The sequence below is a fragment of the Rana temporaria genome, chromosome 1, assembly GCF_905171775.1.
Source record: "Rana temporaria chromosome 1, aRanTem1.1, whole genome shotgun sequence".
NCBI lineage: Eukaryota > Metazoa > Chordata > Amphibia > Anura > Ranidae > Rana > Rana temporaria.
The window spans coordinates 378,672,785-378,686,783 of NC_053489.1; the positions used below are offsets into that span (position 1 = coordinate 378,672,785).

The 13,999-nt window shown below is 46.5% G+C and overlaps 1 protein-coding gene across 1 annotated transcript in view; it reads left to right on the top strand.

Annotated features, from left to right (window-relative positions):
• The first annotated feature begins 909 nt into the window (after nucleotides 1–909).
• Nucleotides 910–13,999, top strand: part of LOC120929136 (chromatin assembly factor 1 subunit A-B-like) — a 250,939-nt gene continuing 237,849 nt past the window's right edge. The window contains exon 1 of the mRNA XM_040340390.1: nucleotides 910–1,155. Coding sequence (XP_040196324.1) covers nucleotides 1,089–1,155 — 67 coding nt within the window. The 5' untranslated portion in view covers nucleotides 910–1,088. The remainder of the gene's footprint in view (nucleotides 1,156–13,999) is intronic.

Genomic DNA, 13,999 nt, shown 5'->3' on the forward strand with positions numbered 1-13,999 from the left:
TCGCTCGGCCTCCTGGCTCTTTTTTTTAACATCCTCCAATCCACGGGGATGTTAAAGAATGAGCCTGGATGCCGATGTAGTGTCACAGTCTGCTGCCTTACGTAGAATGCTGCGGAAGTCACGTGGCGGCCAACTGCGCATGCGTTCCAAACGCAAGTGCGATGCGTTCCAATGGATTTACGACAGTACACACCAGCGAACCTGGCATTCAGGGCAACGTGGAATTAGAGGAAAGTGGCCAGTCGGCCTTACGTCCTCGCTTCGCTCGGACAGCTCGCTCGGCCTCCTGGCTCTTTTTTTAACATTCTCTTTTTTTTTAACATTCTCCAATCCACGGGGATGTTGAGGAAAGAGCCTGGATACCGACCGAGGTTTCACTGGTGTGTACTGTCGTGAATCCATTGGAACGCATCGCACTTGCGTTTGGAACGCATCGCGCATGCGCAGTTGGCCGCCACGTGACTTCCGCAGCATTCTACGATAGGCAGCAGAATGTGACAATACACCGGGCGAGATTCAGAGATTTCCGTCGGCAAGTTTGTGCCTGCGCAGTCCTTGAAGGATCTTTCTCGTTAGGGGAACCTTAAGGACAAGTCACCGGCCCTGGTCCTACATGTCCTCTACTTTCAGAATTATCTGCCTAGGATTTGCTAAATCTTTACACTAGGTATTACTTCAGCGGATTGGATTTGTAGTGGCAAATATCGCATAACCGAAACTATCTGTCATACTCAGCCCCACTTCAAATGTTATTTACAGACCAATTTGAAAAAGAAAACCTGTCTACCTGCAACTCTTCACATTGAATCACTTGCATGCTTATTACGTCAGTACGAATATACTAGACTAAACCAATAAGTGAAGCTGTGGTTGCCACCAATCCAGCGGAAAACTGAACAAAGGGCACATCTTGATTGGTTCACGTTTGCAATCACGTGATCGATAGCGTGCCAATGTAGAGCTGGGAGAAGACTGGTGTCTGGGAAGTTCCCGCCGATTGTTAGCGCGCTGATTAGGCTTGGTGGGGGATAAGATTGTACGTAGGATAAAATATTCTGGAGTTATATTGTTTGTAGGCGCATACTCAAATGCCGGGAAAAGATGAAACTGGAGTGGTTGACGAGACTCCCGAGAAAGGAAGTAATACGTTGTCAGGTGAGTTGACCAATGTTTCACGTTTTTATAATCATCACACTTCATGGCGTGTTCTGTCTTAAAGTTAAGTGTGGAGACTGAGCGGAAGTAGAGAAAGTGTAGTTGGGAAGTCATTTGGGTAGTAATGGAGGTTATTTTTGTAATTGTGTACTGTATTACATATTAACGTTTCCTTTTATACTTGCTAACGGACACTAGGGTCTCAAACTGGTGGTCCTCCAGCTGTTGCAAAACTACAAGTCACATGTGGCATTGCAAGGCTAACAGTTACAAGTTACACGCTCAGGCAGAGCCACGATGTGACTTGTAGTTTTGCAACAGCTGGAGGGCCACCAGTTTGAGACCCCTGGTCACTAGACACTAGAGCAGGGGTGGGCAAACTTTTTGACTCGAGGGCCGCAATGGGTTCATAAATTGGACCCGGGGGCTGGACCAAGAGTAGATGGACGGTGTGTATGTGTGAATTAATATACATTTTATTTAAATTTGTAACATTAAATGTTTAGATTAATTTTAAGGTAGAAAAGCATAAATTGTTATTTTACAAAACTTTAATGCAATGTATCCCCATCCCAGCGCCCCTTTACATCAGGTGCCCCCATCCCAGCGCCCCTTTACATCAGGTGCCCCCAGCGCCCCTTTACATAAAATAAGGGTCATGCTGATGGGCACATTTTATGTTAAGGGGCACACTGATGGATATATTTTTAATGTGTACGCTGATGGGGATATTTTATGTTAAGGGGCACTCTGATGGGCACAACAAAATGTGTCCATCAGTGTTCCTCTTAAAAAAATATGCTCATTAGTGCGCACATTAAAAATCTACCCATCAGCGTGTCCCTTAACATAAAATGCGCCCATCAGAGTTTCCCTTAACATAAAACAGTGCCCATCAGCGTGACCTTTAACATATGCCCAGTAGTCTTAATGTTGACAATTAATAAGCCCATTAATGGTGATCAACGAACTAAGAATATGCCACATACCTAGAATGCAGGGGTGGATGCTGGAAGAAAAAAATAGCCGGGTACGAGTAGCAGGGGGCGGGGCGCGCACAGGACGTCACGCCTCTAGGAGAGCCAGGAGTTGAACCAGGAGCAGCAGGGGTCTGGGAACGCAAGTGATGTGGGAGACAGGCGTGGCCCCTATTCGCAATGTGATCAAGCAGTGGACCGCAAGCTGCAGGGGGCGGGGAAGGAACATGATGTCACGCCCCTACTCGCCGCCGTATGCGCTTGTAAATTTCCAGGACCTGCGGTGAGGAGCAGGGGGCGGGCGCACACTGGCAGCGTCACTGGTTGCTAGAGGAACCCGCGATCCCAGCAAACCAGCGCTGCAATTTGTAAATATACTGGCGGCCCGGGCAGACCAGGGCCGGCGCTGGTGGGCCGGATTAAAAGGTCCGCCGGGCTGTAGTTTGCTCATTTCTGCGCTAGAGGTTATATAAAGTAGCGTTAAATGTTACCGCTTACTCGCTTGAGTTAACCCTTTTGCGTTTCTCTTGCAACCAGATTTTGATCACACAATAGTTTTTACTATTTCTGCAACAAAAGCAGCTTGTAGGCTGCAAACTTACATAGAGGTTGCTGTGATATTGCTTGTCTTGCATTATAAGGATTGTTGCACTTGTTTGTGACACAGTTGATGTGTACAATAAGTGCTGGAATAGTGTTTATACAACATTAAAATGGTGTTTTTTTTCCCTCCAATATCTGTTTTAAGGTAGACCTAATCAACCGTATTATAGATATGGTACAGTAGCGTTACCGTTTATAAATGGTTTATTTATTGAGCATAACAAAGAGCTTTACAAATGCTTGTTGTGCTCTGCCAACATTGAGATCCTGAAGTAAGTGATGAGTTGCTCAATATCTGGTGACTAGCCTCTCCATGAATCTGTTGTCTTGTAGTTTTAAGCAGAGGGAATTCCATGTTAAAGCAGAGCTCCACCCTATATTGGAACTCCCGCTGATTGGAACCCTCCCTCCCCTCCGGTGTCACATTTGACACCTTTCAGGGGGGTGCAGGTATTTGCACCCACTTCCGGCCAAACAGTCTGCGGGTAGGACGTCACCTGCCCCCCCCCCCCCCGTTGTGTTCTGGGAACACTTGGCTCACAGAACACAGCGGGAGCCAGTCAGCAGGCGCAGCGTGACTCGCGCATGCGCTATTAGGGAACCGGACAGTGAAGCCGGAGCGCTTCACTTCCTGGTTCCCTCACCGAGGATGGCGGGGGTGGGGGGGGGCATAGCAGAGTGACGAGCGATCGCTTGTCCTCTGCTGCGGACGGCGCTGGACTCCAGGACAGGTAATTGTGTCGATATTAAAAGTCAGCAGCTGCAGTATTTGTAGCTGCTGACTTTTAATTTTTTTTTTTTTTTTCAGCGACATCCGCTTTAAATTTGGTGTTAACCCAAAAAAATGGCTTCTGTTCCTTTTAAACACTTCAGCCTGGGTTTTACCCCTTTCACGACCAGAGCACTTTGCTAATTTAACCACTTGCTTACTGGGCACATATACCCCCTTACTGCCCAGGCGAAATTTCAGCTTCTGGCACTGCGTTGATTTAACTGACAATTGTGCGACGTGGCTTCCAAACAAAATTGGTGTGTGTGTGTGTGTGTGTTTTTTTTTCACAAATGGAGCTTTCTTTGGTGGTATTTGATCACCTCTGCGGTTTTTTATTTTTTGTGCTATAAACAAAAAAAGAGCGACAATTCTGAAAAACCCTTTTTTATTTTTTTGCTATAATAAATATCCCAATTAAAAAAACAAAACCATTTTTTCTCACTTTAGACTAATACATATTCTTATTTTTAGTTAAAAAAATCGCAATAAGCGTATAGTGACTGGTTTTGCGCAAAACAAAATGGGGGCATAATTATGAAATGTTTTTTTTTTTTTTTTTTTGGGGACTGCAACATTATGGCGGACACTTTTGACACATTTTTGGGACATTCACATTTATACAGCGATCGGTGCTATAAATATGCACTGATTTCTGTATAAATGTGACTGGCAGGGAAGGGGTTAAATGTGTTCCCTACTAGGATACTGACTGGGGGAGGTGACCGATCTGTGTCCCTATGTACAAGGGACCCGGCATCGGTCTCCTTTCCCTGACAGGACATGGATCTCTGTGTTTACACACAGAGATCTACGGTCCTGCTCTGTTACTGGGCCATCGCGGGTGGCTGCCGGTCACATGCATCGGGTTCCCAGTAGCGTGGCGGTTGCGCACGCACCCCCTAGTGCCTCTGCAAGACGAGGACGACATATGACGTCCTTTCAGAACAAGAGAGCTATTGTGATCAATTGACAGTGGCCGGTAGTAAGGAGGTTAACGTGTGTGTGTGTGTGTGTGTGTGTTTGTTTTTTGTTTTTTTTTACTTTTGTTATAAGAAAAATCCAATAAACTCAATTCCAGTCTAAATTTGGGTCAGAATGCAATCGGCCACATGTCTTGGGTAAAAAAAAAAGCCAAGTGTATATTTGTTTGCACAAACGCTATGCGTCTACAAACTATGGCAACTTTTTTTTTTTTTTTATTCTATTTTCAAAGTATGACAGTTGAACAGTACAACATAGCCAAAACAAACTGGGGGAGAGGGAGGGATACCGGGAAGTGAAAAATAAAAAATTATATATTCTCTATATCTCATAGTCCGGGTACAAACATACATCTCAGCAGGGAGTGAAAAACTCTAGATTAATAAGTGGGCAAAGGGGCATCCCACCCGCCCCAGACATTTGATCCAAGTGGGCAGGCATCCCCCCCCCCCCCGAACTAGCGAGGGGTAGGGTGGCCCAAAGCCCCTGCCCATATGCAAGTGCAATCAGGACTCCCATACTGGTACTAATCAGCATCTTAATACAACCAGAGGCACCCAAGACAGTCAAAGGGAAAAAAATAAAAACCCTAAGGACCATCCCGGTAGCCCAAATCAAGGCTGGACACCTAAGCATCCCATGCGGATAAAACAATCGACATTTCAAACAACCATTACAGTAGAAAATCGCACAAAAAAAAAAAAAAAGGGACAAAGGAGGTAGGTCAAATGGGAAATAAGAAAGGGAGGAGAGAGAGAGAGCATACGAACCAGCCCTCACCGTTGCCGCTGATGGGATTTATCCGCAATCAGGAGTCGTCCGGGTTTGTCGACTGACGGCTCGCCTGAATGAGCCTCCCAGAGGAGGGATCAGCGAAGGCCAGTAATGCCTCATCTAAACTGGACGAGAACGTGGTTGTGTCATGGATCTGGGCCTTCCATTCTGCCCAAGTTGAATCAAATTGTACACGGGTGTCCCTACAGTCTGCAATCCAGCTCTGTCTCCATGATCTTCCCCAACCAGTCTTATTCGCTTGGAATATGCAAGCTTTTCCAATGGAGTGGTATGAGACATTTTGCAGCATTGAGGAGGTGGGGGAGAACACTACTTTTATAACGAGACGGTGGCATGGGGGGGATATGGAGCAGGAAATGTTTAGGCAGAGCTGGGATATCCACACCCAGGCAATCAGATGTTTGCCAACCATTTCCCAGAACGGACGGAGCACCGGGCATTCCCACCAAATGTGGAGTAATGTGCCCTTTTGCCCGCATCCCCTCTGCACACATCAGAGGCAGTAGGAAAAATTCTGGCCAGGGTAGTGGGCACTTTGTACCACCGTGACAGTAGCTTGTAGTTATTTTCTTGGGTCTTAGAGTCCACAGAGCTCGAGTGAGTAAAACGGTATAAGTGATGAAGCTGTTCCCTAGTGAAGTCCATCTGTAGGTCTCTTTCCCACTCCCTGATAGTGGGGCGTAGGGTTAGGTGGCGCAGCCTCCAGCATCCCATATAGTGCTGAGACTGCATTGGGGAAGATGGTCTGTAAAGGCCCACATGTTTTTGAATTCCGTCAGAATGGATCTAATCTGTGCTAATTAGTGGCTTTTAGCTATTAACCACTTAAGCCCCGGACCAATACGCTGTCTAAAGACCCAAGGTGTTTTTACAATTTGGCAATGCGCTGCTTTAACTGGTAATTGCGCAGTCATGCAATGTTGTACCGAAACGAAACTTGCGTCCTTTTCTTCCCACAAATAGAGCTTTCTTTTGATGGTATTTGATTGCCTCTGCGATTTATATTTTTTGCGATATAAACGCAAAAAGACCATAAATTTTGAAAAAAAAGTAAAAAATATCGAATAAACTAAATTTTAGTCAACATTTAGGCCAAAATGTATTCAGCCACATGTCTTTAGTAAAAAAAAATCGCAATAAGCGTATATTTATTGGTTTTCGCAAAAGTTATAGCGTCTACAAACTAGGGTACATTTTCTGGAATTTAGCCCTGGTTCACACTGGGTACGATTTGGAACGATTTGAGATGCGATTTGACATGTCAAATCGCATCTCAAATCGGCGGCAATTGTCGGCAATGGCACTGTCCTAATCAGTGCGACACCGCATCTGCGATTTCAAAAAGTAGTTCCTGTACTACTTTTTGCGATTTCTGGCCGCGATTTACATTAAATTGCGGCCGAAATCGCGGCCGCGAAATCGCGGTAAAATCGCGCATTTTACCGCGATTTTGAATTCGCAGCAGTGTGAACCTAGGCTCACACAGCTTTTATTTTATGACTGCCTATCTCGTTTCTTGAGGTGCTAAAATGGCAGGGCAGTACTAAACCCCCCCCAAATGACCCCATTTTGGAAAGTAGACACCCCAAGGAAACTGCTGAGAGGCATGTTGAGTCCATTGAATATTTTTTTTTTTTTTGTCCCAAGTGATTGAATAATGACGAAAAAAAAAAAAAAGAAAAATGTTTACAAAAAGTTGTCACTAAATGATATTTTGCTCACAAATGCCATGGTTATATGTGGAATTGCACCCCAAAATACATTCTGCTGCTTCTCCTGAGTACGGGAATACCACATGTGTGGGACTTTTTGGGAGCCTAGCCGCATACGGGGCCCCAAAACCAAGCACCGCTTTCAGGATTTCTAAGGGCACAAATTTTTGATTTCACTCCTCACTACCTATCAAGGTTTCGAAGGCCATAAAATGCCAAAAAAGCACAAAACCCCCCCAAATGACCCCATTTTGGAAAGCAAGCTATTTGCTGAGAGGCATGTCGAGTCCATGGAATATTTTATATTTTGACACAAGTTGCGGGAATATGACAAACTGATTTTTTTTTTTTTGCACAAAGTTGTCACTAAATGATATATTGCTCACACATGCCATAGTTATATGTGGAATTGCACCCCAAAATACATTCTGCTGCTTCTCCTGAGTACGGGGATACCACATGTGTGGGACTTTTTGGGAGCCTAGCTGCGTACGGGACCCCGAAAACCAAGCACCGCCTTCAAGATTTCTAAGGGCATACATTTTTGATTTCACTCCTCACTACCTATCACAGTTTCGAAGGCCATAAAATGCCAAAACAGCACAAAACCCCCCCAAATGACCCCATTTTGGAAAGTAGACACCCCAAGCTATTTGCTGAGAGGGATGTTGAGGCCATGGAATGTTTAATTTTTTTTTTTTTGCCCCAAGTCACTGAATAATGACCAAAAAAAAAAAAAAAATTACAAAACGTTGTCACTAAATGATATATTTCTCACACATGCCACAGTTATATGTGGAATTGCACCCCAAAATACATTCTGCTGCTTCTCCTGAGTACGGGGATACCACATGTGTGGGACTTTTTGGGAGCCTAGCCGCGTACGGGGCCCCGAAAACCAAGCACTGCCTTGTCAGAAGTGGGATTTTTGAATACAAGTGATGAGGGAGTGTTTAATTGGTAACAGGTGAGTATATAAGTGTCTGTAAAAACTCCATAAGAGCTGGCTCCTTGCTAAGAGTAGATCTGTGGAATTTCTGATCAGAAGTGGGATTTTTGAATACAAGTGATGAGTTAAAAACCAGGAGTTTAATACAAGAGTTAAGACAGGAGTCTTCTAAAACTGTAAGTAACTTCTTAAACTTCCTACAAGTAATTGTATTGTAACTGGGAAATGAGTGCTAGCAGGGTTGAAGGGTTTGCTCAGTGCACAGTGTGTCACATGTATGCAAAATTGGTGCAACAGCTCCAAGATGGATACCGCTGTGACAGATGTGAGCAGGTTGCCCTTCTGGAAGCTCGTATTAGAGATCTGGAGGAGCAAGTTGCAACACTGGGTAGAAATGACAACCTTGAAAGGGGTTCTCTGCTCGCTGAGCAGGTGGTCAGTAAGGTTGATGTGGAGGGTGGAGGGGCAAGTCAGGATTATCAGATAGGGAGATGGGTTAATGTAGTTAGAGGGAGTGGAAGGGGCGTGCAGAAAGGGAAGGCCAGTCCTGTATTTGTGCATCAAAACAAATTTGCCAATTTGGGTGATGATGTGGAGGTGGCAAACACAGAGGTGGCAGCCCTAGATGTTACTGCTACCCCTAACAGCCGGGAGAGCAACCCATCTAGTAGAGGTGGGGAGGGGAGTGCAGGTAGGCCTAGACAGTTGGTGGTAATAGGGGATTCTATAATCAGAAGGACTGATAGAATAATTTGTCGCCAGGATCGCTTCAACCGAATGGTTTGCTGTCTCCCTGGTGCCAGGGTTCGGCATGTGGTGGACGGGGTGGATAAATTACTGGGAGGGGCTGGGCATGACCCAGCTGTCTTGGTCCACGTTGGAACCAATGACAGTATACATGGAAGGTGGAGGCTCCTTAAGAATCAATTTAAAGAACTAGGCTGCAAGATGAAGGGAAGGACCTCCAAGGTGATATTCTCTGAAATATTGCCTGTGCCATGCGCAACACAGGAAAGGCAGGGGGAGATTAGAGAGCTGAATGCATGGCTAAAGACCTGGTGTAGGAAGGAGGGATTTGGGTTTCTAGAGCACTGGGATGACTTTTCATTGGGGTGCAACCTATATGCTAAGGACGGTTTGCACTTGAATGGAAGGGGGTCTGCTGTGCTGGGGGAGAGGTTTATGGGAATGCTGGAGGAGTATTTAAACTAGGATTGAGGGGGGAGGGTGAACTAGAATTACATCGGGTACACAGGTCAGCTAGGGGTCAGACATTAATGGAGAGTGGAATGGGGATAGATGGGGGGAGGGTCATGGCAGGTGACAAGAAAGTTCCCATGTTGCAAACAGCCATTGGAAATAATAGTGCCATTTGTACTACTATAAATTATATGAAAAACACTAGAGAAAAATGTAACAATACATTTAAGTGTTTGTTCACCAATGCCAGAAGTCTGCCAAGCAAAACAGGTGAGTTGGAAGCTCTGATGCATGAGGAGAGCTATGATGTAATCGGTATTGCTGAAACTTGGCTTCAATCCTCACATGACTGGGCTATTAATATTCCTGGCTATGCTCTCTTTCGGAAAGACAGGGTAAAAAGGAAAGGTGGAGGGGTCTGTCTCTATGTGAGAAGTGACCTCAAAGCAAGCGTGAAAGAGAACCTGGTTGATGGAGAGTGTGGTGAGGCTGAAGCATTATGGGTGGAACTGCATACAGATGTGCGTAGTTCAAAATTAATCATTGGAGTTTGTTATAAACCACCCAATGTTAATGAGGAGGTGGAGACTCAGCTCCTTGCACAGATGGAAAGGGCTGCAAGGGCTGGGACGGTGATAATAATGGGGGATTTTAACTACCCAGAAATTGACTGGATTAATGGCACTTCTGGGACAGTTAAAGGACAAAAATTTAAAAACCTATTGCAGGACAATTTTATGGTGCAGTTTATTGAGGCCCAAACTAGGAATGATGCTCTGTTGGACCTGATAATCTCAAACCATGCAGAGCTTATTACTAATGTTCAGATAAAGGAACACCTGGGTAGCAGTGATCATAACATGATTTCATTTAATGTTAACTATAAGCAGGAAATACATACAGGAAATATTAAAACACTAAATTTTAAGAGAGCAAATTTTCCAAGGATGAGGGCTGCTCTCCAGGACTTGGACTGGGAGGGACTATTGACACAGATGAACACAGAACAGAAATGGGAATTTCTCTTATCGCCTTTCAGGACAACCTTGGAGAGAGCGCAGCTCCGCCCATTTTTCAGGAAACACACATGATCCTTTAAGATCCCTCCTCTTCCACCATGGCCTCAGTTATTGTGTTTCCTCCGCCATGGTGGAAGCATCATAGGGAACCAGGGAGCTGCGCTCTCTCCAAGGCGGAGGGGTTCTGGCTTACCTTTGCTTGTTTTCGTGCAGTGACCATCCCGGCCCCCCTCCACGGGGAGGGGGCGTTCAGGAGTCCCCAGGCGCTCCGGCTCAGTGGAGCATTCGGCTTCCCAGGAGGGGGTGTCCTTGTGCCCAGGAACTGCGGTAGGGCCTGGTGGCCGAGCGGTAACCGCCGCAGGTCGGCGGTGTTCCGCCTCTCAGTTCCGGGTCCCGGCCGGCGAGTGCGTCGCGCACGGTGACGCCGTTTCCTGGGGGGGCGTGGCGCAGTGGTTCCCGACGTCTGGAACGCAGCGTCTGTGGGGCAGGTCAGGTGACCGGTGCTACTTCCGGCCCCCGATGATGCGGGAGGCCGGGAAAATTTAAAAAAAGGGAGTTTTCCGGCTACTATCGTGACTGCGCTCTACAATGGAGGAGAGACAGACAGCACCAGCGGAAACAGGCGCTGCAAGCACCGGTCAGGCCCAGGTAAGAGGGGTACAGCGGTGCCTTTTATTCTTACACTAATGGGTCTAAGTCTTTTTATTGTTCCTCCCTGAGGGAGCCTGTTACCTGGGGTTACCAGTCCAGGTTAACGCTCTTGGTCTGTTTAACCGTAGGGGGTGGTGGCACTTAGTTCCAGGCCCTTTTTTTGGTGGTGGCAGCACTGGGTGTTTAAAAAAATAAAATAAAAAATAAAAATAAAGGGGGATGGTAATTCTTTTTCTCATCCCTTTGCAGGAAAAATCTGCAGGCAAAACTAGGCACTTGGAGACATCCAGGAAATGCCCATCTTGCAAAAATCCTTTAAGGGATTCTTGGCAAAAACCAATGTGCAGATCCTGCATTAAAAATTTGGTGGAAGAAGAAACTTCGCAACAGTATAAGAACCTTTTTTCCTCAGTTCAAGAACTAGCGAGCTCTTTAGGTTCAGTTAAGGATCTGATTGCACAGGGCTCCGCAAGTCAGGGGGAGCCTCAGCAGCCACCACCTAGCCCAAAAATCCCGTTATCTGGACAAACAGATGGGGATTCGGCAGATGAAGGAACCAGTACTCTCGCCTCCCTCAGGGATTCAGACGAGGAGGAGCAAGAGGAAGAAGATGGTAGCAAAATCTCTAAATTTAAATTGTCCTTGGAAGACGTGGATGAGTTACTTAAGGCAATTTACACTACCCTGGACATCCAGGAAGAAAAGATTCAGTTATCCATACATGATAAAATGTATCAAGGATTGGATGAATCCAAACACCGGGTGTTCCCGGTCCACAAAGTCCTTTCGGACACAATAAAAAAGGAGTGGAAAGACCCTGAACGGGCTCCTTTCTTTTCCAAGACCCTTAAGAGAAGGTTTCCATTTGAAGACAGTGACACAGAGGTGTGGAACAAGAAACCTAAAGTAGACGCCGCTTTCTCGCAAGTGTCTAGTCATACAGAAATGGCTTTCGAGGATATGGGGGTCCTAAAAGACCCGATGGATAAAAGAGCTGATTCCCTCCTCAAAAAGGCCTGGGATTCAGTTTCAACCAGTCTGAAACCAGCCATGGCCGCCACAGTTGTCGCCCGCAATCTGGAGTGCTGGGTTGAAAAATTACAAAGTCACGTAGAAGCAGGCACCCCTAGAAAGGATCTGTTGGAGTCCTTTCCCTTAATTTTGAAAGCCATCAAATATATGGCAGATGCTTCTGCTGAGTCCATTAAAATGGCTGCAAGGTCAGCAGCCTTGGTAAACTCTGTCAGGCGAGCGGTATGGTTAAAGACCTGGTCAGGTGATATACCCTCTAAAGTTAAACTTTGTGGTTTACCTTTCTCAGGGGACCTTTTGTTCGGTCAGGACCTGGAAAAGGTACTTGACAGAACGGCCGATAAGAAAAAGGCCTTTCCCCCTAAAAAGGGTCAAAACCCCAAAAATAATTTTCGTCCTTTTCAGCAGTCCCATAAGAAAAAGGAAGAAAATTAAAGAGGTTGGGGGTCCCAAAGAGGTAGAGGTAGAGGAGGCATCCTTTTCAAAAACCCCTCAGATCAGGCTACCAAAAATAAGTGACGATCTGCTTCCGGTAGGAGGAAGGTTGTCTGCCTTTCTCCTACAGTGGAAGCAGATGCCCATAAGCCCCTTTGTGGAAAGAATCATCACGGAAGGGTACAGTCTGGAATTTTCAGAGTGTCCCCCGAGAAGGTTCTATATCACAGCCCTTCCCCGGGACAAAGAAAAAGCTTCTGCAATGACGATCCTACTTCAGGATCTGATGGCTCAGGGAGTTGTAGTTCAAGTCCCAAAACATCAGGAGGGCCAGGGCTTCTATTCCCACATTTTTTTGGTAAAGAAGCCCTCGGGCAAGTTTCGACTGATCCTAAACTTGAAGGTTTTGAACAAGTCGATCAGATACAAACCCTTCCGTATGGATACCATCTACTCCATTACGAAATTACTGACCCCCGGTTGCTTCATGACATCTCTGGACCTCAGGGATGCCTACTTACACGTCCCGATTGCCCAAGCTTCCCAGCAATATCTCAGGCTGTCGGTGAACCTGGGGTCCAGGGTATGGCATCTTCAGTTCAGGGCCCTCCCCTTCGGGCTTTCCTCCTCCCCCAGGGTCTTCACGAAGATCATGGCGAAGGCCTTGGAACCACTGAAGCTGAAAGGGATTTCGGTCGTCCCATACTTGGACGACCTACTGTTCTTCGCGGACTCTCGGGATCAAGTTGCGACGAACCTTCTGGTGTCGCAGGTTCATCTCGGAGGTCTAGGTTGGTTACTAAACCGCGAGAAATCAAACCTGGTACCCTCCCAAGAGACAAGGTTTCTAGGATATACTATAAATTCAATCCTTCAGAAAGTCTTTTTACCCCAGGAAAAGAGAGAAGGTTTTGGGTGCGGTAGCTCAGGTCCAGACAAACCTAGGGGTGTCAGTCAGGACAGCAATGGCAGTCCTGGGGCTACTCACAGCCTCAATACCGGCAGTTCCATGGGCGAGGTTACATTCTCGTCCTCTCCAGAGGAGCATTCTTCAATCCTGGTCACACCAGGAGTCACTAGAGAAGCGTATCAGATTGGCATCAAACGTAAAAAGAGCACTCTGGTGGTGGAGAAATCCCGTCAATTTAACCAAGGGTCTTCCCTGGGTCTTTCCGGTAGAAAAGCGCCTAACAGACGCGAGTTCCTGGGGTTGGGTAGCCCATCTAGAGGGACAGACTGCTCAAGGCACCTGGTCCAAACCAGAAGCCAGAAGGTCTTCAAACTGGAGAGAATTAAGGGCTATATTCCTGGGGCTTCAGGCCTTTCATCAGATAGTGAAAGGTCACCACGTGCAAGTCCTGTCGGACAACACCACAGCTGTGGCGTATGTCCTCAAGCAGGGGGGAACCAGAAGCAGAGGTCTTATGCAGCTGGCCAACCATCTGCTGTCTTGGGCAGAACTAAATTTAGCATCCCTGTCAGCGATACACCTAAAAGGGTCTCAAAACCTGTTAGCGGACCTGCTAAGCAGGAGACGCATAGTGGAGGCAGAATGGAGCTTAAACATGGAAGTTTTCACGGCAATCACTCAGGAATGGGGTCAACCACAGATAGACCTGTTCGCCAACCAACAAAATGTGAAAGTACGGAAATTCTTCTCCCTTCACAGAGAAGACCAGGCAGTGGCCATAGACGCTCTGGCCCAGCGGTGGCACTAC